At 31.5% G+C, this 25,342-nt stretch overlaps 1 protein-coding gene across 2 annotated transcripts; it reads right to left on the reverse strand.

Moving 5' to 3' along the window:
* Nucleotides 1–1,506: 1,506 nt before the first annotated feature.
* On the reverse strand, nt 1,507–24,826 carry LOC139514923 (calmodulin-like). 2 transcript variants are annotated; one of them, XM_071304506.1, is made up of 7 exons: nt 24,343–24,707; nt 19,606–19,705; nt 13,697–13,852; nt 6,662–6,689; nt 5,379–5,525; nt 2,888–3,130; nt 1,507–1,667 (listed from the first exon to the last, which is right to left on the reverse strand). In XM_071304506.1, the coding sequence occupies exons 3-7, from the start codon at nt 13,841–13,843 to the stop codon at nt 1,645–1,647; spliced, it is 588 nt and encodes a 195-aa protein (XP_071160607.1). In that variant the 5' UTR covers nt 13,844–13,852; nt 19,606–19,705; nt 24,343–24,707; the 3' UTR covers nt 1,507–1,644. The 2 variants fall into 2 exon arrangements, with proteins under 2 accessions (XP_071160607.1, XP_071160606.1); XM_071304505.1 differs by lacking the exon at nt 19,606–19,705 and having other exon boundaries at nt 24,343–24,826.
* Between the last annotated feature and the right edge of the window lie 516 nt (nt 24,827–25,342).

Consider the following 25,342-nt stretch of genomic DNA (forward strand, 5'->3'; position numbering starts at 1 on the left):
ACACGGACTTCGTCATAGCTGCAAGCTTTAGTAGACATTTATATCTGCTATTTCCTAATCACTAATTACAATTTAATGAACTTCCTGGTTTTCCTTACCGGAGCAAGGACTTTAGATGAACCCGTTTTGTATCAACAACTCCTCCTTAACCACAGAATCATTACAATTCATTGAAACTATCTCCGAATTTTAACCTTAAATTATATTGTGCATCTCCTATTTTCATATATTTGTTCATCACATTAACTTTAATAGTTTCTGCATCATAGACTTTGTAACTGCCTTATTACAGGTTCTAATTTTGGTCACAATTCCTCCTAAACCTGTTTTAAGAAATTATTGAAAATTTCTCACAATCTTTACCATATAATTCGTTTGTGAACTCTTGTTTTATTTATGATCATATCATGCTCCTTTGGATTTCTCTGGTCGAATTATGGACATTGTCATTGTTTTATTTGGGTAACCTATTTTGTAAAACCCCAAATTTCAATTTATTGAAACATTCTGAATCCATAACTCCGCCTAAACCCACTATTAAAATATAATGAATGTTTATCATAATCCTTAATTTTGTGCATCTTCTTTTTGCTTTTTTCAGAATTTTTTTTTTGTGTTCCTGTATTCAAAGCATGAATTTTGTCTTTGCTTTATTTGTGGCTACTCATTTAGTATTCATTCACCTATTTACAAATTGTTCGAACATTCTTATCATCTTAACCATATTATTCTATTTGACACCTCCTTTTTTATAATATTTTGAATGGCTTCCTTCGGCGAATCACACTGCAGTACACATTTGTATCCACCTCTCCTATATCCGTAATCAGAATTTTATAGAAATTCTAACGATTTTTTTAAGGGTTTTCCTAACCTAATCACAGAGTTTGCAGAGTTCGCAGGGTTGGGGCTTTGTCCACAGTACCTCATTTGTCACTTAAAATTTTACTCTTGATACTATTTGGTTAGTTTACTGCAGTGTTGTACATAAAAAAAATTAGCTACATGTCTTAACTCATTAAGCAGAATCTTAAATTGTTAGTATGAATATTCATATTGTTAAAAATTATCATCGTCGTTTTGATTACTTCTATTCAAAATATTACAACTCAAGAAAGGAAGATATGCGACAGGAAAGCGGAACTTAGTCATAATGAACACGAAATCATTATTATAATAAAATTTTACAAAATATGTATTTTGCATAGGCAGTTTTCATCATATTAAGTCCAATAACAGTGTAGTTAATTAATAATATGCAATATCGATCAAGACTGACTTCTTTGTAAATTTCTTGTGCTCAAAACTAGATTTATTTTTAGCATATACGTAAAGTTGTCGGACATTTATTATATTGGTTATATTATTTTGACTTTTTGTCTTTTGAAAGCAAAGAAGGTTTCAACAACAACAACAAATGTAATGGGAAAGTGTGCAATACCCATGTATTTGTTATTCTTAAGGCTGTATCGCAATCCTCTTCACTAAATCCAATATAATGAATCGTTCGGTATCATGTTTATTGCGAAATAGAAAATAATTAAACAAGTATTGAAATGACAGAAAATATAACAACAATTGTAAAGTGCACAGAAATTATAAAGTATCTCTGTATGGTCAACCATATTTCTGATTTCACCTCATCTACGTAAAAAGGGTAACATACTCTGAAAAAGAAAGCAAAAAGTCTGACCTAAATATAGCACTTCAGTTCTACTAAAACAAATTAAATACTAGTACTCGGGTTACAGTTTCGTGCTAGGCTAGTCTTCGACTATAGTTGGATGGAAATGATAGAATAACCTTATCAAAGACAATCATGAAAAAGTACAGTCTTTAAAACATAAAATGAAGGTGTCATCGAATGACAAACTAAAATAGATTGAAGCATTTAAAGTTCAAAGATTTTTTGCTAGAATTGAAATACAATCAACAGTATCAGCATTCAAATCTATATTGATACAAAGTTTCAATTTGAAATCAATTCCAATTTTTACTTCAATAAATCTTAAATTACTCAAATAACTTTGAATCAAAGATGTCATATGTTTTCTAATACCAAGTAACGATTTACAGGATGTTCTGGGTTTTTAAACATTTCCGTCGACATTTTAATCAAATTACAGGAATCAATAAACTAAGACCAAAATACTATCCTGACCTATTGTCATCACGGAAATATTAATTGCTTCAGTTTCTACTATTGTGATGTAATCCCCATTGCAATAATTTGTCTCATTCAAACTTTTTAATATCGTTAATATCGGAATGCAGATGTACTTAAAAGTTTCTAGTTCTAATTTGATTAAAGGTATTAAATAAAAGTCGGTCAATACTGACTGAGTTTTGGTTGACAAGTAGAATTCGGTAACGAACAGGCTTTTTAACACAGCATCATTATACGGTTTTGTTGAAGGCGTACGGTTGCCCCTGATTGTTATCATCTTTGTATTTTGGTCTTTATATAAATAGTTGTTTCAATGGATGTCAAACCATATCAATGAAAGAACAAATGTAATACGACCATATCAACCTGGCTAAAAAAATATGAATTTTTCATTAACATTTCAAATTTGTTTTACCATGCAGCTCGGCAGCTGCCTAAACATTTTTTTACCTCAAAGATATTATATAACAATAAAAATGGACTAAACGAGTGCAGATATAGAATAAAACCAAATGGACAACTGCATCCGTATCCATGTATATTTTGTTTGACTAGCAATTTTGTTTTTAAGTAATGCGTTTTGTTTCATATCCTTTTACTGATATCTTCTTCTTGAATTTCTGTTTTAATTCATATTTCAAAGTGTCGTGCTAGTTTTAATTGAAAAGATATTTGTCTGATTGGTTAATTTATCACTGCAAAATGAACAATTTTACTAACCGTTCCAGGTTAGACGATGGTCGCCATCTACATCAGCTATCATGTAATATCCTTCTGCAGTCTCGAGTGCTTCTCTGGGAGACATGCCAATATTCTGGGCAATATTGACTAGTTCATCACGTGACACATATCCATCATGATTACTATCCTCTAGTTCGAACCATTCCTTGGCCATTGACGCACTGTAGTTTGGTGCTGATATTTCAGATAAGTAATCAGGAATGAAGTCTACATCGCCATCACCTTCAGAATGTTTTAATTAATCTCACTATTATTAGCTGTATATATAAATGGAAGTTCTAAATGTACGATGTTATTCAACTAAATGGCATACATTCTGTTCCAATCTTTGTCTTTATTGCCATTGAAAATTAATGTTTGAATATTTTACCATAGCCAAGAATTAGTCTGGTTTAAGGGAATATTTAACCATTAAACTTTGACAAGAATAGTCTGCTGTTATGAGATAACACAATTTGGCAAGAAACAAAGATTGTTTTAGACGAGCGACGTCTGTACGAGGGAGAAGCCTAACTAAATATACCCACGACATTCGAACTCTGGTGAATAGTTTTCCTCATTGGCATTTATACCACTTCTCCTTTTTTATAACAAAACTAGAAACAAAATCTATATTTATTTTTTAGAATTGAATCAGATAATTTATATGTAGGTCTAATGACAAATGTCTATGCTACAAAACAATTATTAACGTCACGGTTCCCAAATTGTAGCGAGTAACCAAATTGTACCTATTCAACATAAACAACTGGGAAATTCTTAAAGTTTTCTTTGAGATTAAACAATTTGTATTTTGATTATTTGTCATTATACACGTCTTACAAAATAGGTGAACATAATTGTGTATTCAAATATAACACTAAACGTTCACAATTTATATCAACAGATGCAAATTTCACTGGAAAAGAAAAATGTACGAAAACGCCGCCATGCGACGTTCCCAAAAAGTCATCTTTTAAAAATGAATAAAAAAATATGTTACAAACATCCATTTTTATAAAAATAAATAGTGAGCCTGTAAAATTGTTCTAAATATTTGAAAAAATAAAACAAAACATCGGTTATCCGATCTTTAGTGATGCAAATTTAAGCATGGATGCAATTTGGGTACTCCTCATTACGGAATCATGGATAGTTTGGAGGTAGATTCAAACCAATTTTTCTATGACTCAAAATGGATTAAAATTCAAATTGGTGTACCTATATAATAAAGAAGGAGACGGCTACTAAATCAGCACAGAATGGAATTTTTTATCTTGATCATTAAAAAACGTAGGTGAAAAAACTCAAAATAGGTGCAATTTGGGTACCGTCACGTTAAAGCAGTTCAAACATATAGAAATAAATATCAAATTACCAGACCGACAGGAAATAATAACAGCAATAGAAGAGTTGAAAAAGGCAAAATCACCGGTGCATGACAATTTTAATGCAGAACTATTCAAAGCTAACCAAAAACTTGCAGCTGAAACTCTTCAATCACTATTTAAAACAATTTGGGATGGAAAAATAATACCTGACGATCGGACCAAAGGAATAATAAGAAAGTAAGTAAAGAAGGGAGCGTCAGTTAGTGACTGCTACAACTGGCACGGTATTACCCACTTATCAATTCCAAATAAAGACATGGCCAAAATTATTATCCAAAAAATAATTAATGTAATTGACAAACAGCTAAGCGAGGAGAAAATAGGATTGCATTGACCAAAATTTTGCTTTACGTAACATTATCGAATGGCAAAGGCAGTTTTTAAACATTAACTATGTGGATTTCCAGACATCAACAGGAAGAGCTTGTGGCGAATACTTAGAGCATATGGAATTTCAAAAGAAATAGTCAAATTATCAAAAGTTTCTACAACAATATTTTTTGCAGTATGGTTTGAAGTAAAAACTGGAGTTAGACCAAGATGTTTGAAGTCTATTTTTCTTTTCCATTTGGTCATCGAATCGGTAATGGGGAAACAACAGGAGATGCCCCAAGAGGAATGAGATGGAGCATTTCATCAACATAAAGAAGATCTTGATGTTACTGAGGATCTAGCTCTTTCATATCACATACCCACCACCGTTAACAAGAGAAGACGAAACACCTTTTTAACTTTGACAGCCAAATATGACTCAAGATTAGCAGGACAAGGACAGAAGTTGTGACACTTAACATCACTAACCCAACTCCTAGACGACGGAAAATATCTTCTCATCACAGAAACATTTACTTACCTGGGATGTACAATTAGACACGATGGAGATGCATAAAATGACATAAAGAACAGATTAAACAAAGCCAGAACTATATTCAGATCACTTAACAAATAGTCAATGTAACGGCAATGGAGACCCGTTGTTGCTGCCCTGCATGTCAGTGGCTTTCCGGGATGTAAGTAAGCACGTACACAGAAGAAACCCTTTAAATTGGATTTCATTGCATCTCAAGTAAAATGTATCAATAACCATAAAATACTTATACCATTTGTGTCTCGTCTGACTACGAAATCCTGTACTCGTTTATCTGTTACCGCTGGATCATATTTTTGTAAGTAACTTTTGATTTCCTTGAAAGATGCTCGTCCGTCATTGTCTTTATCAATGAAAGCTGTAAATTGAGCTTTAAAAGCTGCAAAACAAATAAAATGCTATCATAGTTAATGCTCTGATTGCAGAACACAGCTTGATTTCATTGTTTTCCAGTTTTTATTTCTATTTTTTGGTCCAAATAATGCATCAAGACATACGAGGTTTGTAAGTATCTTTCAAAATTTAGCTTGTAGACGAAATAATAATTTGTATATGTTTGAAAAAAATGACTTTTTTTATGTTAACCGTATATGAATATAACAAATCACAAACAGGTACGTACGTAGAGAATAATTATTTGACATCAATATATCGGACCATTTCACAGATTGGCATCATACAATAAATCACCAACGATGTAAGCCGACAAAACCATTTACGTAGATATCTGATCATTTGTGTAAATGCCATTGGTTTTATTTCTCATCATTACTTTTCTGCCTCTTGTTTTATTTAAACAAATTGTTTCTACTTAATCCAAAATAAAGTCCTGATTGATACATGATTGACGTAATGAATTAGGTTTTTGCAAAACAAATCTTTTCTTATAGAGAAATCAATGGTAGAAATAATGTTGACTTTAGTTTTTTGCTATCTTTGACGAGAAACGGATTATTCTGTCTCACGTTTTTCATATGTTTCAAATTGTTAACCAAACACTGTAAATGATATATATCTGTTTTATGTTTAATACTAATAAAGCTCCTCTCCAACTTTACACCCACAAGCAATCTTAAAATTGATATCGATAAAGATGTAATGTTGAAATGGACCCAGTTGAAGTTCACACAGTAACAATCAAAATTATCCAAAATAGAAACCTCAAACTTAAATTCGATTTATTTTCTAACATTGATGAGATTATGCTGTTATATAATTATACATTTAGCTTGAAACGGTAAAATGTGAATACTATTATTTACGTATTTAGATAAATAAATCAATGAAATCGCTTTCAAGCGTTGTAACTTTGTTTATGCATTTTGATGACAAATATTGTATATGAGCACACATAAAAACGAATATTAGATATCGGTCTAAAATGAGCATATATATAGAGTAACTGTAATTCTTCTGATCGATAAAAAAAAATATTGTCTTAGGGTTCGAAAATTTAATTTTTTTATATTTATGATCTTAATATTTACGGTAACTTATGTTAATAAATTGACTTACCTACAAGCTGTCGAACATCAAAACATACCTATAAATTAGAAAAAGTAAAAATATCAGAGCTATTTTAGTGTTAAAAAAAACACTTAAAAATTTAACTCCATTCATGTTCATGTGCTTGTCTAAAAAAGGAGACGGAATATAATACCAAAAAAAGACATTCCAAATTCAGGAGAAAGACTAAACCAACCGTGAAAAAACACCAAAAATTACGACAGAGCAAACACCAGCCTCATGTAACTCTTCACATAAAAACTTTTAAAGACTGCAAAACACGAACGCCATAAAAAAAAAAAACAGGGATACAATCAAGTGCTCCGAAAAGCTAAACAGACCCTGCATTATATGTGCGTATTTATTTTGTTAATTAGTTAAATCTAAATATTTTAGTTTTTTATGACATTTGGTTTTTTTTTATGGAGAAGGGGACGTTAATATCCACCAGTTGTATAGACTTATGCGGAATGAGGTTTAAAGCTTCCAAGGCGTCTGTCGTAAATGCAAAATTTGAATCCTAGTTTCTATGATGAGTTTATTTACAATCACTGGGTCAATGTCACTGCTGGTGGAGTTTTTATTCCCCAAGGGTATCACCAGCCCAGTATAGTCAGGCCTTCTGTGTTAATATGGATTAATATTGATATGGCCATAATTATAAATTAATTGTTTACAACACTTTGAATTTTTGAAATTATAAGGCTTTCCTACCCCAGGAATAGATTACCTGAGATGTATTTAGAAAAATAGGATTCTTTGGCTCTCAATGCACTTCAACTTCGCATTTTAGTTGGCCTTTTAAACCTATTTTTATTCGAGCGTCACTATGAGTTTTTTGTAAATACAAAATTTCAATCCTGGTATCTATGATGAGTTTATTTGTTTATTTGTTTGTTTGTTTGTTTGTTTTTCATAGTAACTTTATTTAGCTTTTGTGTGTGTTTGTATGGTAGTTTGGTTTCTTTTTATTTAATTGCATAAAGAAAGTGTAAAAAGTAAAATCACAAAAGTACTAAAGTCCGAGAAAAATTCAATCTTAAAGTCCCTAATCAAATGGCAAAATCAAATGTCAAAAAACATCAAACAAATGGACAACAACTGTCATATTCCTGACTTGTTACAGGCATTTTTAAAGAGCTTCATTTCAATAAAGCATATTGTTCATATCTGTGTGTGTGTTTCATTTTTTCAAATCCGTTAGTTTTTCTGTCGGTGATGTTAACTTGACTGCTACTCCTACCTATCCATATTCTTTAGTAAACTTCACATTTGACATTTGCAGTTATTGCTAAAGTTGTATTCATTTAGCATTTGGTTGGAACATTTATGAACAAAAGTTAAACGGAATTGTGGATAGAAATTTAATTCTGTATCCATACTTCATACACTAACTAAAGCTGCTTCTAAGTATTCACTGAGCCAAATATTCTCTGTATATATTTAATTGATATTCTGTATCTATTCAATGTGATAGCAGTACTTAAAATGTGCTAATGACGGAAAATAAAGGATAGTATTGTACGATGTACCAGTTCATGACACAAAATAACTACGAGAAAATGCCAGAAAAAAATCAGGTGAACGGCACTTTTATTGCTGTCCCTCATTTCAGAGTCACAGTGGTGCCTTCAAAACGGAGTAAAAACTCGCTGAAATTTCAAGATTTTCCCCATTTACCCAACCAGTTTGAATTATTTGCTTAAAGTCAATCACGCTATATTAGTGCTGTAATGACAACACGCACATGTCAGGGGTATTTTAAAAAAAAAATCATTTATTATATGACATAGCAATCTTACAAATAATGTCTTCAATGAAATTCTTACTATATAAGAGCGTTTCGAAACAGCATAAATACACAATACCTCAATATGGGAAAGAAGGCAGGAGTAATTGCTATTGATGATACATTTATATGTCGATGGTATTATATTAATATTATGCTATGCATTTCTCGATGCATTGAAGACCTATTGGTGACCTTCTGCTGTTGTCTGTTCCATGTTCGGGTTGTTGTCTCTTTGACACATTTCCCATTTCCATTCTCAATTTTATGTCTTATCAAACGTAACGATACGATAGCCATCACCAAGGAATGTATATGAAAATTTGACCTCATGAACAAAAACCCAAGAAATTTGATCAATGTAAAAAACGAATTAAATTTAAGAACTGAATGTGTAATGCAATAATAATCCTATCTCAAATGCTTTGTTTTGCAACACTTAAAATCAATGCTGCCTGTCTCCCTGAAATTACATTTGCATCTACATACCTATGTCTACAACTCCACAGGTACAAGATAAGCAATATATGTTTCCTGGGAAGCTTTAGTTTATATTGCAATTATGTTTGCACTTTGACTATCGTACCTGTTCACTTTAATATGTGCAAACTTGGCTTTCAGACAGATTAAATTTTATCTTTTGTTTTATGCAATTTTAATTGGAAGTAGACTGCATGCTATATTGTGATGTTTGTTCATTTGTAATAAGACGTTGTGATAATTAAGCCTCCACTTAGTAAGAATTTGCATAACATATTTTTTCACATAAATAGTTTCAATATAATTTTACAATATCCTGAACAATCACACGAACAGAGACAAAATTGCAGTGATCGTTTCCTTGACAATAGACTAATGCAGTTCATATATTTAATGTCAAAAGGATAATTCAGTTATATAAGGCGATAATAGAATCATTTTCATAACAATGTGGTCAACACCATTTCTTGGCGCGCTCAGGTTGTCAATTGCCTGGGTCAGATTAGACGAACATTCGGCTGTAACGCCCACTTGTCATACCGTACGTGTTATAGACATTTAAACTGTATGGTCGCTAAAGATTATAAACGCCTAAATCAAATAATACAAATAACTAGACGAGTACTAAACCTTGTGTGTTGATTTACATGTTGAATACTTAAACTTTCTTTTTTCTTCTTCTCGTGCAACTGCATGTAGTTTACTTTTTTTTTATCATATTTAAATCCCCATTGGTATGCCTCTGACATACTGAGTGATCACTGTAATCGATAGCCGATGACAAACAAGTTAAAAGTAAAGAGTAAGTAGTATTACCAACATACCTACTGCTATTGTCCACGCTGTTATGAAAATTATACTCTGTACACTTCAATGAGAAAGCAACAAACTACACAAAACGAAAAGAGACATTATGACGGTATATCTGTTGTAGTTTGTCGAATTCACTTAGACTCTAGATATCTCGTTAATATGTCCACAGAGGGATCAAGGATCTACGAAGATCATTAAAGAAAACAGATTTCCCTGACAGTATCTGCTTATCCTTATTAAGTTCAAGTGTTGCAATTGACGGCATAGCGTGTCAAATTTTGTTTAATAAAGCTTCCGTACAAAATAAGAATTTGTGTTAAACATAATACATAAAGAGGATAACCGGAATCAGCAAAGTACTGAAAAGTACACCAGTCCACATAAATGAACAAGACAGAAGCCGTCGGAAACAAACAGACGCATAAACAGATAAACACCAACAAACAATACAAGGTCAAAATTACCATGGTTGATACAGACACACAATGTGCTGGGGTTGGACAAGTTTTAATGGCGCACCACATTTTTGGGACTATCTAGGTGTTTGTCGTAATACTGAAACATACAATTAATCCATGTACAGTGAAGATATCAACAGATTGGCCACTTACTTGTTCAAGAAAATGAAAAACGGAATAAATGAGAATGCAGGGTCAAAATGTGGTCTTTACTACAAGAAGAAAGTGGTTGAATACGGCTGCGCAAGAAACAAATTAAATTCAGAAACAACCATTCTAACTAGTTTAATGAAATTTCAACATAAAATGTGATTAAGCAGTATTTGTGATATACCAGTAAGTATTCTAAATCGTCATAATTGATATAAGTGGTATTTGTAGATGACAGCGAGTTTGTTTTAAATCGAACGACAAACTGAAACTGTTTTTAGATAACTAAAACTCCCTCTGGCAACGAAACATTAGTTTTAGGCTGTATTTCATGTTAAAAGCGGTATCCTTTCATGTCTGATATCCCATTATTGGACAGAAGTCATGAACAAATTGCAGGTAGATAAATATTAGATAGGGCAACAAAAACAATGAAAGAAAACATGCACTGTTTTTACACAACTAAAGTTAAAAAGCTTTGTAATGCCGCGCTTTTTACAATCTATGGTAACCTTTTCTTGGATTTAAAACTAGTTCAATTCATAATACGTTTCCCTGTAGGGAATTATCAAAAGAATATATTGTGAAAATGAACTTTAAATCCTTGGTAATACAATTTTAGCACTTCATATAAAACTGATCTGTTCTATAGAGACGTCACTGTTAACGATATTGTTTCGTATATTGTTTCAAGTCACGTTATACCTATTGGCACTTCTCAATAGGAAACTGTAACAATGTACATACTAATGATTCAAATGTTCTATTGTATTCACTTTCACACAAATTGCAACTGTTTGTAGACATTAACTAGCAGTCAGCATTCTCTGTAACTGCTATAATTAACAAAAGGAAGAACTCGGCTGTCATTACCGGATGTGTCAAATCTATATCAAATTAAATGTTTTTTTGTGAATATGTTGAAACATAGAAAAATTAAGGCAACAGTAGTATACCGCTGTTCAAAACTCATAAATCCATGGACAAAAAACAAAATCGGGGTAACAAACTAAAACTGAGGGAAACGCATTAAATATAAGAAGAGAACAACGATACAACATTAAAATGTAACACACACAGAAACGGACTAAGCATTAGACAACATCCTATGAGAATAACAAATATAACATCAAAACCAAATACATGAATTTGGGATAGATAAGTACAGTGACACGTCTTATAGTAATGTGAATTCCATTAAAAAATAAGAGAAAACAAACGACACAACAGAAACACAACGTTAAAATGTAACACACACAGAAACGAACTATACTATGACAATGGCCATATTCCTGACTTGGTACAAGACATTTTTAAAGGAAGAAATGGTGGGTTGAACCTGGTTTTGTGGCATGCCAAACCTCCCTCTTTTATGGCCATGTGAAATATAACATTAAAATGACATTACAATATAAATAAATAGGAGAACATAACTGACAAAGAAACACACGAATAATAGCTAACAAAAGGCAACAAGTTTAAAACTTTTATACGCCAGAAGTGCATTTTGTCCACACAAGAAGACTTAATAGTGACGCCCAGATACAAAAGTTTGAAAGCCGAAACAAGTACAAAGTTGAACAGCATCGAGGACCAAAAGTTCAAAAAAGTTGTGCCAAAAACGGCCAGGGTTTTCTGTTAGGTCCCAGAACATTCCTTTTATGATTGTGGAGCAATTTCAAAGATACAGACACAGTGGAAATAATGTAATCCAATGAACAAGCATGTTAAGCTTATGCGCCAGTGTTTCTAATTTTGGTATGAATGAAAAGATGTCTTTTGACAAGATAACTAAATTATGCAATCGGTATGAACTAAGGTTGCAAATTGACCCAATCTGTTCCTTGTTTGTGTTTATGCCATCTCTACTGTCATACTTTCAAACATTTATGATTTCGAATCTTGAAACTCTCCGACCCGAACGTTCTGGATTTTTTTTATTATAATAACAAAAATCAGGATAAATGAGTGAATGGTATCGGTAGACAGTATATGAATGTCAAATTTATGAATTGGCCTTGTGAAAACTTTACGACTTTATTTCATTTGTACCCTTCAAAAGCAGTTGCTATTCCCTGATCTTTCCTTTGCTGTAGTATACAAAACGTGGAAGTGATTGATAATACAAAATAAAGAGGCAACTCCGTATTGTTATAAATATTATTGAAACAAATTTTAACAATCATGCCATGAAAAATTTGACATTTCTCTACACTGTTTTAAATAGTCATATTTTGAAAGATTCTGAAACATTTCAAGAACATTTTAAAAAATATCCACAACCACGAGTGAATAAATTTCGTTTTCAACCAAACGCATTAAAACTATTGATAAACAGACATTAGATTGTGGCAATCGAATGAAAACAATAAAAGGTTATCAATATAAGATGTCGGTTATAATTATTAAATAATAGAATCATTTCTTGTAAGAAAAATGGAAAAATATGAAAGCACTATTTTAAATAGTCATATTTTGAAAGATTCTGCAACATTTCAAGAACGTATTATTGATGAATAACTATTTGTTATTCTCATAGGATTTTGTCTAATGCTTAGTCCGTTTCTGTGTGTGTTACATTTTAATGTTGTGTCGTTGTTCTCCTCTTATATTTAATGCGTTTCCCTCAGTTTTAGTTTGTTACCCCGATTTTGTTTTTTGTCCGTGGATTTATGAGTTTTGAACAGCGGTATACTACTGTTGCCTTTATTTAACTTAAGTCGATTTCATAACAAACGAAATGTAATGTTCCATTGATTTATGTGCAGAGTCTGAAACAACAATATGATTTTATCAAAAACCACGAATGTTATAAATATGAAATAAAATTGAGAATGGAAATGGGGAACGTGCCAAAGAGACAACAACCCGACCATAGAAAAAAACAACAGCAGAAGGTCACCAACAGGTCTTCAATGTAGCGAGAAATTCACGCACCCGGAGGCGTCCTTCAACTGGCCCCTAAACAAATATATACTAGTTCAGTGATAATGAACGCCATACTAATTTCCAAATTGTACACAAGAAACTAAAATAAAAATAATACAAAACTAACAAAGGCCAGAGGCTCCTGACTTGGGACAGGCGCAAAAATGCGGCGGGGTTAAACATGTTTGTGAGATCTCAACCCTCCCCCTATACCTCTAGCCAATGTAGAAAAGTAAACGCATAACAATACGCACATTAAAATTCAGTTCAAGAGAAGTCTTGATCTACCTTGAATTCATAATTTAACAAGTTCCCAGTTATATTATATGCTTATAAAAACAGTGTTCATAGCATAGGTCGAGAAGAGATAGAAAAGCTATGATGGGGGTGATTGTTAGCATTAGAACAACATAAATTTATACTTACATGCTGTTGAAATGAGCTAGCATCTTGTCTCTTTTTCAATTTTTCTAATCCCCTAAATATATGACTGGTTCCAAAGTGTAGACTACATTCAAAAGTTTTCATTAATAATACAGTTGTAAGAGCTGCTGTTATGAATATCGAAGGCATAATTTATACCTGTAAAATGGAAAAAGACATTAAGCATTATTAAGAATGAAAATGTAAAATATGTCAAAGAGACAACAACCCAACCGATGAACAGAAAACAACCAGAGGCCACCAATGGGTCTCCATACAGCGAGAAAATCACGCACCCGGAGGTGGACATCAGCTGGCTTCTTAACAAAACGATGCGGATTAATTAAGTCACTGTTTGTATACTTTGATCAAAAACTACACAAGGCATAGAAATATACTTTCGATTCCTAATATCACTGAAGAGACATTAATTGTCGAAATCCGGATATGGTTTAAAAGAAATTTAAGCACCTAATGTTTGTGGTTTACCATCTTTGCCGCAAGTTTATTTTTTTCTGTTTCATTTAAAGATATTATAAAGATCCATTTTGTTACATCTTTGTGATCAATTTATTAGTCAATCGTTAATGGCAGTAAGCAGGGTTTAAGGACATCAGTTGTTCGACCTGTCAATGCGTTTTGTTAAAATATACTTTTTCACTCTTTTTGGTCTTTTTGGAAAAATGTTGTTTGTGCTGTATTTAGACCCATCTACAACGAAATTTGTTTAACATGCACACGTATAAAAAATGTGGTTTTTATCCAACGCAATCATAGGTTTGAACATTGTTTTCAGTTTCGGTTGTTGGAGACTTGTGTTGTCCCTTATGTGTATTTTAGTTATATATACCGTTTGACTGCTCATGGCAGTTATACACGAAGAATGAAGAGTCTTTTATGCATTATAAGTACAAAAATGTTGGTATCTATTTTTGGATAAATGAAGTTAATTAAGCTCATGATACACACCTTGACCGAAATCTTTAAAACAATTAAGAAAAAAGTTATACATTTGAGAATATTTCACTTAGAAATAAACATTTATAAATGCAGAATTGTGAACGTTCTTAATAATGCATCATAAAATCGATGAAATTCCTCTGAATTACACTTTGCATGTCTTAATTTGCTAAGAGTAAAGACAATCGTGGGATGAATAATATGATGTTTTATTTTATTAAATTTGCTAGACAGCACCCACACCAAATATGTATCATTTTTTCCAATTTTAGTGTTGAGCGTAATTTGAATTTAGCTGAGAGGATGTGTTACAGTTGTTAATCTGGTATCATCAATTGCTGCCAAAAAGCAACAAACTGCTATAAACAATACCCTAGAGAGTACAAGCTAAAATATACATCGCCATTATATCACAGTGTTTTCACTTAGTTTTATCAAATGACAGTTTATGACGAAAACAAGAATAATAGAATTGTGTTACCGTCTCATATATGACCATGCTACGTACAGTAAAATTTGATTACAATAAAAAGTAAAAACACAAAAATACTGAACTCCGAGGAAAATTCAAAAAGGATATAAAATAAATTATGATCGTAGGACAAGAAATATTTCAATTTATTAAAACAAATGTGATTTAATAATAAAAAAGGAAGGCTTCAAACCGTATTATACAAAATTTAAAGTGATCCATTTAAGTAAGGATTTTTATGGTTTGAAAGCAAAGGAGTAGGTCCGGTAAGGGCCGATTTTGGCCTCAAATTTCAGGTTCATCTAACGAAAGATTTTTGACACTTTTTAAACACTTTTAAAAGTGTCTATTTTAGTTGATACAATTAATCAATGTGAAAGATTTTAACTGATGTAGTAATTAAAAAAGCTCCGATTCAAGCTTAACTATGAAAAATCTATCAAATATGCCAAAAAATGTCACTTTTCAGATGTTTTTTTGTCAAAAATGAAAGTAGCCCCTCAACTTTTCTAAAAGTTATGTGTTATCATAAAAACAACTTACATCACAATATAAAGAATGAACACGAATGCGGCCACTTTCATTCAAGACGGAAACCGTCTATAATTTAACTTAAAGACTAAAATTGTGAAGATTTCAGTTATTTAGCATGGCTTAATGATGCTAGTACCCGATATATGTGCATTGTATTGTCAAAATCAGCCCATATTTGTGTAGCAGAAGCATTTTACTTTCCAATAAATAAATAAAAGTTTATATTATTACAATTTTGTGAAACTGCTATATTTTGGGGCCAAAAAGGAGTCTTACTGAATCAACTCCTTTAAGACTTGTGTGCTTAGCTTACTTTAATCTAATTTTGGCTTCGGGTCATAATGAAATATTTACTTTAACAATGTGCGAATTTCATAATATGATCATAATTTGCATTGAAGAAAGTGAACACTTGATTGCGTTCACATACACAGTAGTATAGACTGACTGTTGTAGAATTCATCGAAATAGTGTCCGTGATATCCTCTCAAAAAAAGTTCTTTCTTTTTTTTTTTTAAATCCAACCCGACACTGCAATGTCCTTTTATGGACGTTCAATGGTGATCAAAATATATTAGATAAAGGGAACAGTAGTATACCGCAGTTCGAAAGTCATAAATCGACTGAGAAAAAACAAAATCGGGTAACAAACTCAAACTGTCGAAAACACATCAAATATAAGAGAAAAACAACAGAAACACCAAAGTGCAACAAAAAACCAAACGACAATGCAACACAAACAGAAATTAAAGATAAATGTTTCAAACTAAATGTTTCTATATTTTTTTCGTTTTTTTTCAACTTTTTCTTTATATTTATATTTTAAATAATTTGCGGTAGTAGGTTTTTTTAACAGCCTGTTTTGTGGTATTCATAAATTGGCACTATATGAAGTGAGCTGGTTTAATATATAAAACACAAGTAAACGTAAGACTATGAAGACCTCATACATTTGGTGCCGTGAGTTCGAAGTGCTATTCATGTTATATATTTTTAGGAACACTAAAAAAAAAATTGACAACTAGGGATGTATAAGAAGAGACAATAATGTCATTAATTTTACAAAAAACAAAGTAAAAGTAACTGTAATGGACATATACATGATTTAATCAAAAATGATGATTTTGAACAAACAGCAATAAAAACCTATGATACCGATATTACTGAGCACGACACTTAGAACTGAAATAACCGTAAACAGATAAATACTTGTTACTAAATTTATAACAAACAATATATATTAGACAAGTAGAAAAATTATTATTAAAAATGAAAAAAAAGCATGTTACAATTTTCATCTGTCCGAAGCGCTTTTCTGGATTAACGTTCCACAGGAACTCCCAAAGCTGAATATCGGAGTATTAAGGATGTATAAGAACCGAAAGAGTTGAAGAGGTATATTACCAAAATGACATAAACAATAGACAAATCCATCCAAGATTAATTTTGCCTGACCGAGTTGAAACCTTGGTTTCTTTGAATTCATTAAATATAAAATATGCATAGAGCCCGCCATGTATGTCTTTATGCCTTATAACCAATCACATCTCACAAAATATCTAATAATGACATTAAGAGTTATGAAATATTTCTCTTCATGGACTTCTATCTCAATTCATATTATTTCAGACAAATTAATTAGTCAAGAGCTGTGTACAGACGACTAATTAATTACTTTACTGTAACTATATAACCATAATGTTAGTTTCAACTGTTGGCTGATTTATGAAAAAAATGAAAAATACATGTCTTTGTAGACAAAACGCGCGTCTAATGTATCAAATTATAAGCTTGCTACCTTTGATAACTAATATGAAAGTTTAAACAGTTTAAGAGTGCAGAAACTATCGTTTGAGTCCAAACTTATAAATATAATGCATAGCCTGAAATAACTGTCACCAAGACTTAATCATTTGACTTGTTGTGTTCGTGTCATATTTGTAAACGCCCTTTGGAAGTGTTTTGTTTAAGCTCATTGTTTTAATTTAATTCGTCAAAGATCAATGATTATTACATATCTATTATTATCTGTTTCCGTAAAAGAGGGGCGAAAGATACCAGAGAGACAATCAAACTCATTGATAGAAAATAAACTGACAACGCCATGGGTAAAACATATAAAGACAAACAGACAAATAATAGAACACAAAAACGAAAACTGAAGACTAAGCAACACGAACCCCACCAAAAACTGGGGGTGATCTCAAATGCTCCGGAAGGTTAAGCAGATAAATGAGTATAACTTGACTAGACAAGAAACTGCAGAAGTTAAACAAACACTAGAAGAACATTTTGGTGACACTTCAATTCTTAATGATTTTATGCAACTTCTTGTAAATCAACTTTGATTTTATGCTTTGAGGATTGAGATGTATGATATCTTTTCATTAGTAAAATGTCTTTTTCTGATTTCCCTTAAATAGATGGTCCGAAAATTAGATAGGCCTACTGAATTGATTCATGATGCAGTTCGATATTAATTTTTATATTGATATTCTAAGCTTACAGGTAAAATTTTGTCATGCAAAAGGGGAGGGAAATATGTTCAAAATTAAACACTTGAGCTAGTGCTCGAGCGTCAGGGATGAGTAATTTGTAGACGAAACGCACGTCTGGCGTACACAATTATAATCTTGGTATTTTATGATGAGTTTATCGACAGTTTTACCGTTATTAAGATTTCTTCAGGTGTTATACTACAATTGAATTCCCGTTATAAATTTTCACATTTCAAAAACTGTACTGCATTCATCTATGATTCAAATTAATAAATACATGGCATGAGTAAAGTTTAGTCTGTCCATTACTACAGACACTACATCACACAACATTTCATTACATATTAAATAAGAACCACCACTGGAATTTCACCACTTTTTTCTGTGTATAAAATTAAGTAACCATGTAACCTCAAGTTTCCAAATATTTTATAGAAACACCAAATAAAAAAAAATAGTTATGTGGAACACTCAAGATATATGTTTATGACTCAAAAATGAAATGTAAGATTAATTTCCTACAACTCTCAAATTTACGGGAATACTTTTTCTACCCTTTTTCGTATGCAACCGGATGTGACGTACTATGATTTGGTCGTATTACACCTTTTAATAAATATTGGATCTTAAAAAAAAATGTTTTAAATATATGATATAATAAAAGTCCGCCAAATTTCGGGAATGATTCATTAATATATACAAATGCAAGCTAACAATTTGAAATATTTCTTTGTATTGTAATCTCAATCCGACTTTCTGCGCTTGATTATGTACAGGATTTTAGTATTATAAATCGTCCGGCAACTGCCAGACATGAAGAAAAAATGTTGATTTTACTTGAAACATATTGAATGGTAGCACAGTGGAGAGTTGGGGTCACTTTCATTATTGAATTTTCTTTGGTGTTCGGTATTTCTGTTATTTTACTTTTTTCATTTTGTTAGCTTTTTTCCCCTCATATACCGTTGTCTGATTGTTTTCATTGTAAAGTGTAACTGTCATGTCATCTTTCAAATAGAAGGCGTTTGTTTCCTCATTTTTGCAAAATTCCGAGAAACACAATCTCAAGAGGAAACCCTTAACATCATTAATTAACTTTATTGAGAAAGATATAAATAAATTTTTAATAAGGAATTGGAAAATATGGTACAAGGGTTATATTGCTTATTAGTTACAGACTCATGCAAGTGTTTTTAGAAGTATGTTACTGTTTAAACAAGGGAATGATTTAGAAAGAATAAACTCGTTTTCTCGGATATTTCATCTAAAAGTCTGTGTAAAATCTTAAACCGTCCCGTCTTTCTCTCCTAGTTTGTGCAGAGGATCAATACGATTCAGCTGTCGTCTCTAATGTGTTGAACAATACTACATCGCATTAATTCAAATACAATTAATTTTGTATCAGTTTGTTATGTTATTTTTTCTAACAGCCATTTGTCTCTGCCTACCTTTTCTTTATTAATGTACCGTTGTTGGTATTTCGATTGAAAATTTTTGATACGTTTCTTTTATTCAATTTGAAATCATCTCTTTTTACACACGCCACAACTGAAAAACAGATTAAAGCAAAGCTTAAAGGAGAGGTGAAACCAAGAAAGCAATAAAAAAAACACTAATCTAATACAAAAAGATAACGACATAAACCAAGATGAAAAACGATGAAAGGACTAACAATAATAACAAACATTTACACGGAAAACTAAATATTGAATATCAAAAACCCTATTAAACCAGAGATTACTCTTGTGCATCTAATTGCTTCGTATCACGGTGCGGAGCTATTAGTTTCGGTCGAAATACACGCCATCTTCAATAAATTACTTATCACGTATAGATTCTGATTGGTTGCATTATAATGAGGCTGATATACAGAAACAGCTATAGGCTTGAATGAGATAAAGAATTAAATACTTTTCTCGTCCAGGTTAAGACATCAAATGCCGGAAAATTAACTATATGTATTTCAGTTCCGATCAACTGTCATTAATTCATGTTCGTTTTGTTATGCATACATTTCACGGATAAATTCAATATTGAAATATCAATTATTAATACGTGTTTAATTGCTTTCTTACTCTGCGTTACTCTGTAATTTGTACGATTTGCCTTGCTAAACAATGTTCCTATAACGATATTTGGGTGTTTGAATATTTGTGTATCCTGATTTGTATCAAGGACCTAAAATATCTGAATATGGTGAATATTGAGTGCAGGCGATTTGGTGTCACGATATCTAAGTAGCATGGGTTCGAATCCCGGCGAGGGAAGAACAAAAAATTTGCGAAAGCAAATTTACAGATCTAACATTGTTGGGTTGATGTTTAGGCGAATTATATATATATATATATAAACAAAGTAAACTATATAAAATACTTTGTTTATAAAAGTCACATTCCAAATTTTCGTCCTTGCTGCTGCAAAAGATTAAAATATCCTACATCGTCAGAAAACAAACTGACATGCATGGTTGAAAACTATTCTTTTTTTTCAACCAATTGTAGTGTATTTGAGAGGTTAAATTGTACATCAGTCGTTAATCTTTTTTTTTTCTTATTGCGTGGTCTGTTTGCTTCTTTGGTTTGAATTGTCAATGTAATGTCAATTTTTCGTATATAATGTATTTGATTCCTCTCTGCAATATTCCCAGTAAAACAATCTCAAGAGGAAACCCTTAACATCATTAATTAACTTTCTAGGAAAAAATATATATAAATTTTTGATAAGGATAAGGGAAGAATTGATAACAAAATCGAAATTTTAAACGAAATATTTGAACCGGAGAATACTTAGAACGATTAAGAAAATGTTAGGAAAAGTTAAAAAAAAAAAAAAAAATTGCAAAACACTTTTGAAAAGGGCGATTAGCTATTGATGGAAGCCTAATACTTCCGTCAACATCGCCTTTTACTGACATTCTTCTAACATTTTAAGCAGTCCATGTCTTCTTCTTCCTTTGTGCTCAGGATTAAAAACGATTCAGGAAAAAAGGGTGGCATTCTTTGAACAGTATTAATTCAAATACAGTTCAGAAGTGATGTTTTTATCAGTTTATTCTGTTATTTTTAAAATTGTTTTACTTTTATTCTAGGTTTTGGTCAATATTTCGATTGAAACTGTTATTGCTTTTGATGCTGTCAATTTGAAATTTTTCTTTTCTTACTTGAAACATTTGAAGTAAATATTTAGACAAGAGAAGAAACTGTAACATCATCAAAGACAGTTGAAAACAAAGAGGCTATAAACATTGATAAAAAGGTAATTCCAATAAAAACAAACAAAACCGTGGAGAAGAAAAACAACGAGCAAGAAAAAACAACAATTACAGAATATTACCCAAAAACTAAAGGTTTTGAAATAAGAAGAACCCCACTCAAACCTGAGGTTACGTTTGTGCTCTGGAATGGTAATCATCGTCTGTTACACTAGTTGTATTATTCGTGTTGTATATGCAAATTTCTCTAATTCTTCGTCAATATATCCCTTTCTGCACCCATTGTATATAAAAAATTAATCAACATGTGGTTCGTTTGATCTCAGTACTTCATTGGTTAAAATCCGATTATGACGTCGAATTTTCTTGCTTTACTCTGAATTTCTTATTTTGACGGCATGAAAAAGGCGACCATGTTTGATGACGTCACATTGAAAGAACACATCTTTTTGCAGATCCTTGGAAAAGAAGGTATAAGTTTGCCTGCATAATGTTAGAAAATCATTAGAGAAACCGATTCTACCACCAAATCTCGTGTAATACGATATTTATCCACTCTCGACAGTTAAATTTTAAATATTTAAAACGTTCGGGCAAGCCTCGCGTTTTAAATTTGAAAATTTAACTGTCTCGAGTGGATAAATATCGTATAACACTCGATGCAGTGGAAGAATATATATTTCCCTAATTCTTCGTCAATTTATGCCTTTCTGCGCCCATTGTATAAAAAAATTTCTCTAATTCTTCGTCAATTTATCCCTTTCTGCACCCATTGTATAAAAAAAATTAATCAACGTGTGGTTCGTTTGATCTCAGTTCTTCATTGGTTAAAATCCGATTGTGACGTCGACTTTTCTTGTTTTCCTCTGAATTTCCTATTGTGACGGCATGAAAAAAGGCGACCATGCCTGATGACAACACATAGAAAGAACACATCTTTTTGTGGATCAATCACAAAGAAAGAATAAGTTTGCTTGCGTATTGTTTGAAAATCATTAGAGAAACAGATTCTACCACCAAATCTCGTGTAATACGATATTTATCCACTCTCAACAGTTAAATTTTAAATATTTAAAACGCTCGGCGAGTCTCGCGTTTTAAATTTGAAAATTTAACTGTCTCGAGTGGATAAATATCGTATCACACTCGATACAGTTGTAGAATCTATATTTAATCAACGTTTGGTTCGTTTGATCTCAGTTATTCATTGGTTGAAATCCGATTATGACGTCGAATTTTCTTGTTTTCCTCTGAATTTCCTAATGTGACGGCATGAAAAAGGCGACCATGCCTGATGACGTCACATAAAAAGAACACATCTTTTTGCAGATCAGTCGCAAAGAAGGAATAAGTTTGCCTGTGTATTGTTTGAAAATCATTAGAGAAACAGATTCTACCACCAAATCTCGTGTAATACGACATTTATCCACTCTCAACAGTTAAATTTTAAATATTTAAAACGCTCGGCAAGCCTCGCGTTTTAAATTTGAAAATTTAACTGTCTCGAGTGGATAAATATCGTATCACACTCGATGCAGTGGTAGAATCTATATATATACCGTTTATCAGTAGTATTCGATAATGTATTAATCGTGGAATATTGGACGGGATTGTAGTTACGACAAAGAGAACATATCTATAGTCATGTGTGCCACATTTATTCCGTAACGGTCAAACCATTACGGCCTCTGTAAAACTTTAAAAGGAAGTCAGATCTCGTTTTCCATGACATATCGCATTATTCATGGTTTAATGACCTTTTTTAAACGAAAGAAAACTGTTGATAAGAAATAATCTGTATGGTGTAATTGTTAGTGATGCATTGTGGATTAAAATCATGTGTTTCATTTAACTAGGAGTTTTGGGTAAACTTTTCTTTTGAAATGTACATCTTTGTCGTCCTTTATCAGTTTAAACTTCCATCACACACACCATATTCCTGTCATTCAAGTGAGAGGTTTAGCTAGCTTTCAAACCAGGTTTAATCCACCATTTTCTACATAAGAAAATGACTGTTCCAAGTCAGGATTATGACAGTTGTTGTCCATTCGTTTGATGTGTCAGCTTTTGATTTTGCCATTTGACTTCGGTTATTCCTTTTTGAGTTCGGTATTTTTGTTATTTAATTTTTTTGTCACACCATTTCTATTTCCATATGTTATCCGTAACTGTATAGTATTAATTGCAATTACCCATAATGCAATTTATTTACAGAGAAAGGGTGAGATTTTAAATTTTATTTAAAAAGAAAACTGCCAGAATACAGAAGCGCAATCCTTAAAATCTTTATCGTTGACAAGAAATATTCTTTTAAGTCTCCAATTAAAATAAACACTAAAAATCTATTGTAAAAGTTTTCCTTTCACAAAAAAAGAGAAACATGATGAATACATGTATGTTTTATATTGCATTTTCATATTTAGTATTATATATAAGTTAAAAATTATTGAAGACGTCAAACATTAAATCTATGTTTCTGAAATTATACCGCCAATACTAGACTGATAGTTTGTAGTTTCAGCATACTTCTGTATAGCTTTGTTATTTTGTTATTATTTTGTTAAGCCTACAGTTTCGTAAAACTGGTTGGTGCACTTTTCGATCCATGTGATATCATATTTTCACTTTATAAAGTTTATGAAGTTTACAACATAAAAAAACTATCGTTCGCATAGTAGAAGTGTTATTTGTTAATTCTCTTTGTATGTTGCTTTTCACAATTTAAGTTGACACAAGTTTTAGTCTTAGAGACCTTGATATATTTATGAATACGCATATACACTATGTATATATTTTTTTCGATTTTTCTTTTAATTATACAAAGATTTGTGTAAGAAATAAACACATATGTACATTAAGTGACGAAAAGGATCAAGAATAGAAAAGACGTAACTTCTTTCTACATATCAAATAATATAAAAAATATATATATATATATTATATACCATAAGTTAAAAGCTCAAAAGATACTTACAATTTCTGATTTAGTGTTTCCGCTGTGTTCCGACTTAAATAAGTAAAATATTCTTTTTACAGTAGCATTTGCATTTTGAAATTTAATTACACAAAACGTGGTGCTTTCTCTGTCCAAATACTATATTGTTGAAATACAGCAAGCAAGTTTCTCTTATAATTTACTGCAAATACTTTCCTAAAAACGTAGTATAAAAACAAACGTTGGTATGAAAATGACGGTGTTTTAATTTGGTGTAAATTGAAGCTGGTTGTGTCGTTTGTTACCGTTGCATTATTAAGTAGTTTTACAGCTCAATTCTTTTGTTATTTCCAATACTAATTTCGTATTCATTAGTTTTATGTGTGGGTATATGTCCCCGCCTCGTAATCTGCGTATATAGTCAGCTTCATATTATCAAGTTGATGTTATACGTTCTGGTATTAATTAACAATTAACCCAACAATAAATGATGTTTTTGCTGCGATTTCTTTTAGCAGAGTGTATCACTTTCATTAAATTTTTCAGGGATATTTAGTAAAGTGAAAATTCAATTTGACTGATATGATAAATAATATTAATGAATAAATTTTTCAGTATATTGAAAAGTAATGATGTTAAAGATTTAAAATAACACTTTATAAATATTTGCTTTCGAAGCTCTTTTAGGATTAACTTTCATCAGAAACGCTCAAGCCGAATATTTTGAAAGCAAAAGATTTATATAAACCAATATGACATAAAATATTAGTCAAAACCATCTATGGTAAACTTATAAATCAAAAATAAATGACGGTGTCATTTAAGAATTTGAAAGAATTCATTTTTATATGTTTTCATAAAATATAAAATAAAAACAGCAGGAATCACCGCAATTGTATACAATACAACAGACTGTACATCCGACTCTTTAATTATAAACAGATAGATGCATAAACAAAGGCAAACCAAAAATGGTGAAACCTCAACCAGTAGTGAAATCGACCATGTGATTGTTACTATTTTGAGAACTATACAATCT

The sequence above is a fragment of the Mytilus edulis genome, chromosome 3 (assembly GCF_963676685.1).
Source record: "Mytilus edulis chromosome 3, xbMytEdul2.2, whole genome shotgun sequence".
Lineage (NCBI taxonomy): Eukaryota > Metazoa > Mollusca > Bivalvia > Mytilida > Mytilidae > Mytilus > Mytilus edulis.

Excerpts from the sequence above, each read along its gene's own strand:
- LOC139514923 (XM_071304505.1), bottom strand. The coding sequence starts at position 13,843 with ATGCCTTCGATATTCATAACAGCAGCTCTTACAACTGTATTATTAATG. Across the intron at positions 6,690-13,696 it reads CTAGCTCATTTCAACAGCAT|GTATGTTTTGATGTTCGACA; the intron begins GTAAGTATAAAT and ends TCTAATTTATAG. Across the intron at positions 5,526-6,661 it reads TGATGTTCGACAGCTTGTAG|CTTTTAAAGCTCAATTTACA; the intron begins GTAAGTCAATTT and ends TTTGTTTTGCAG.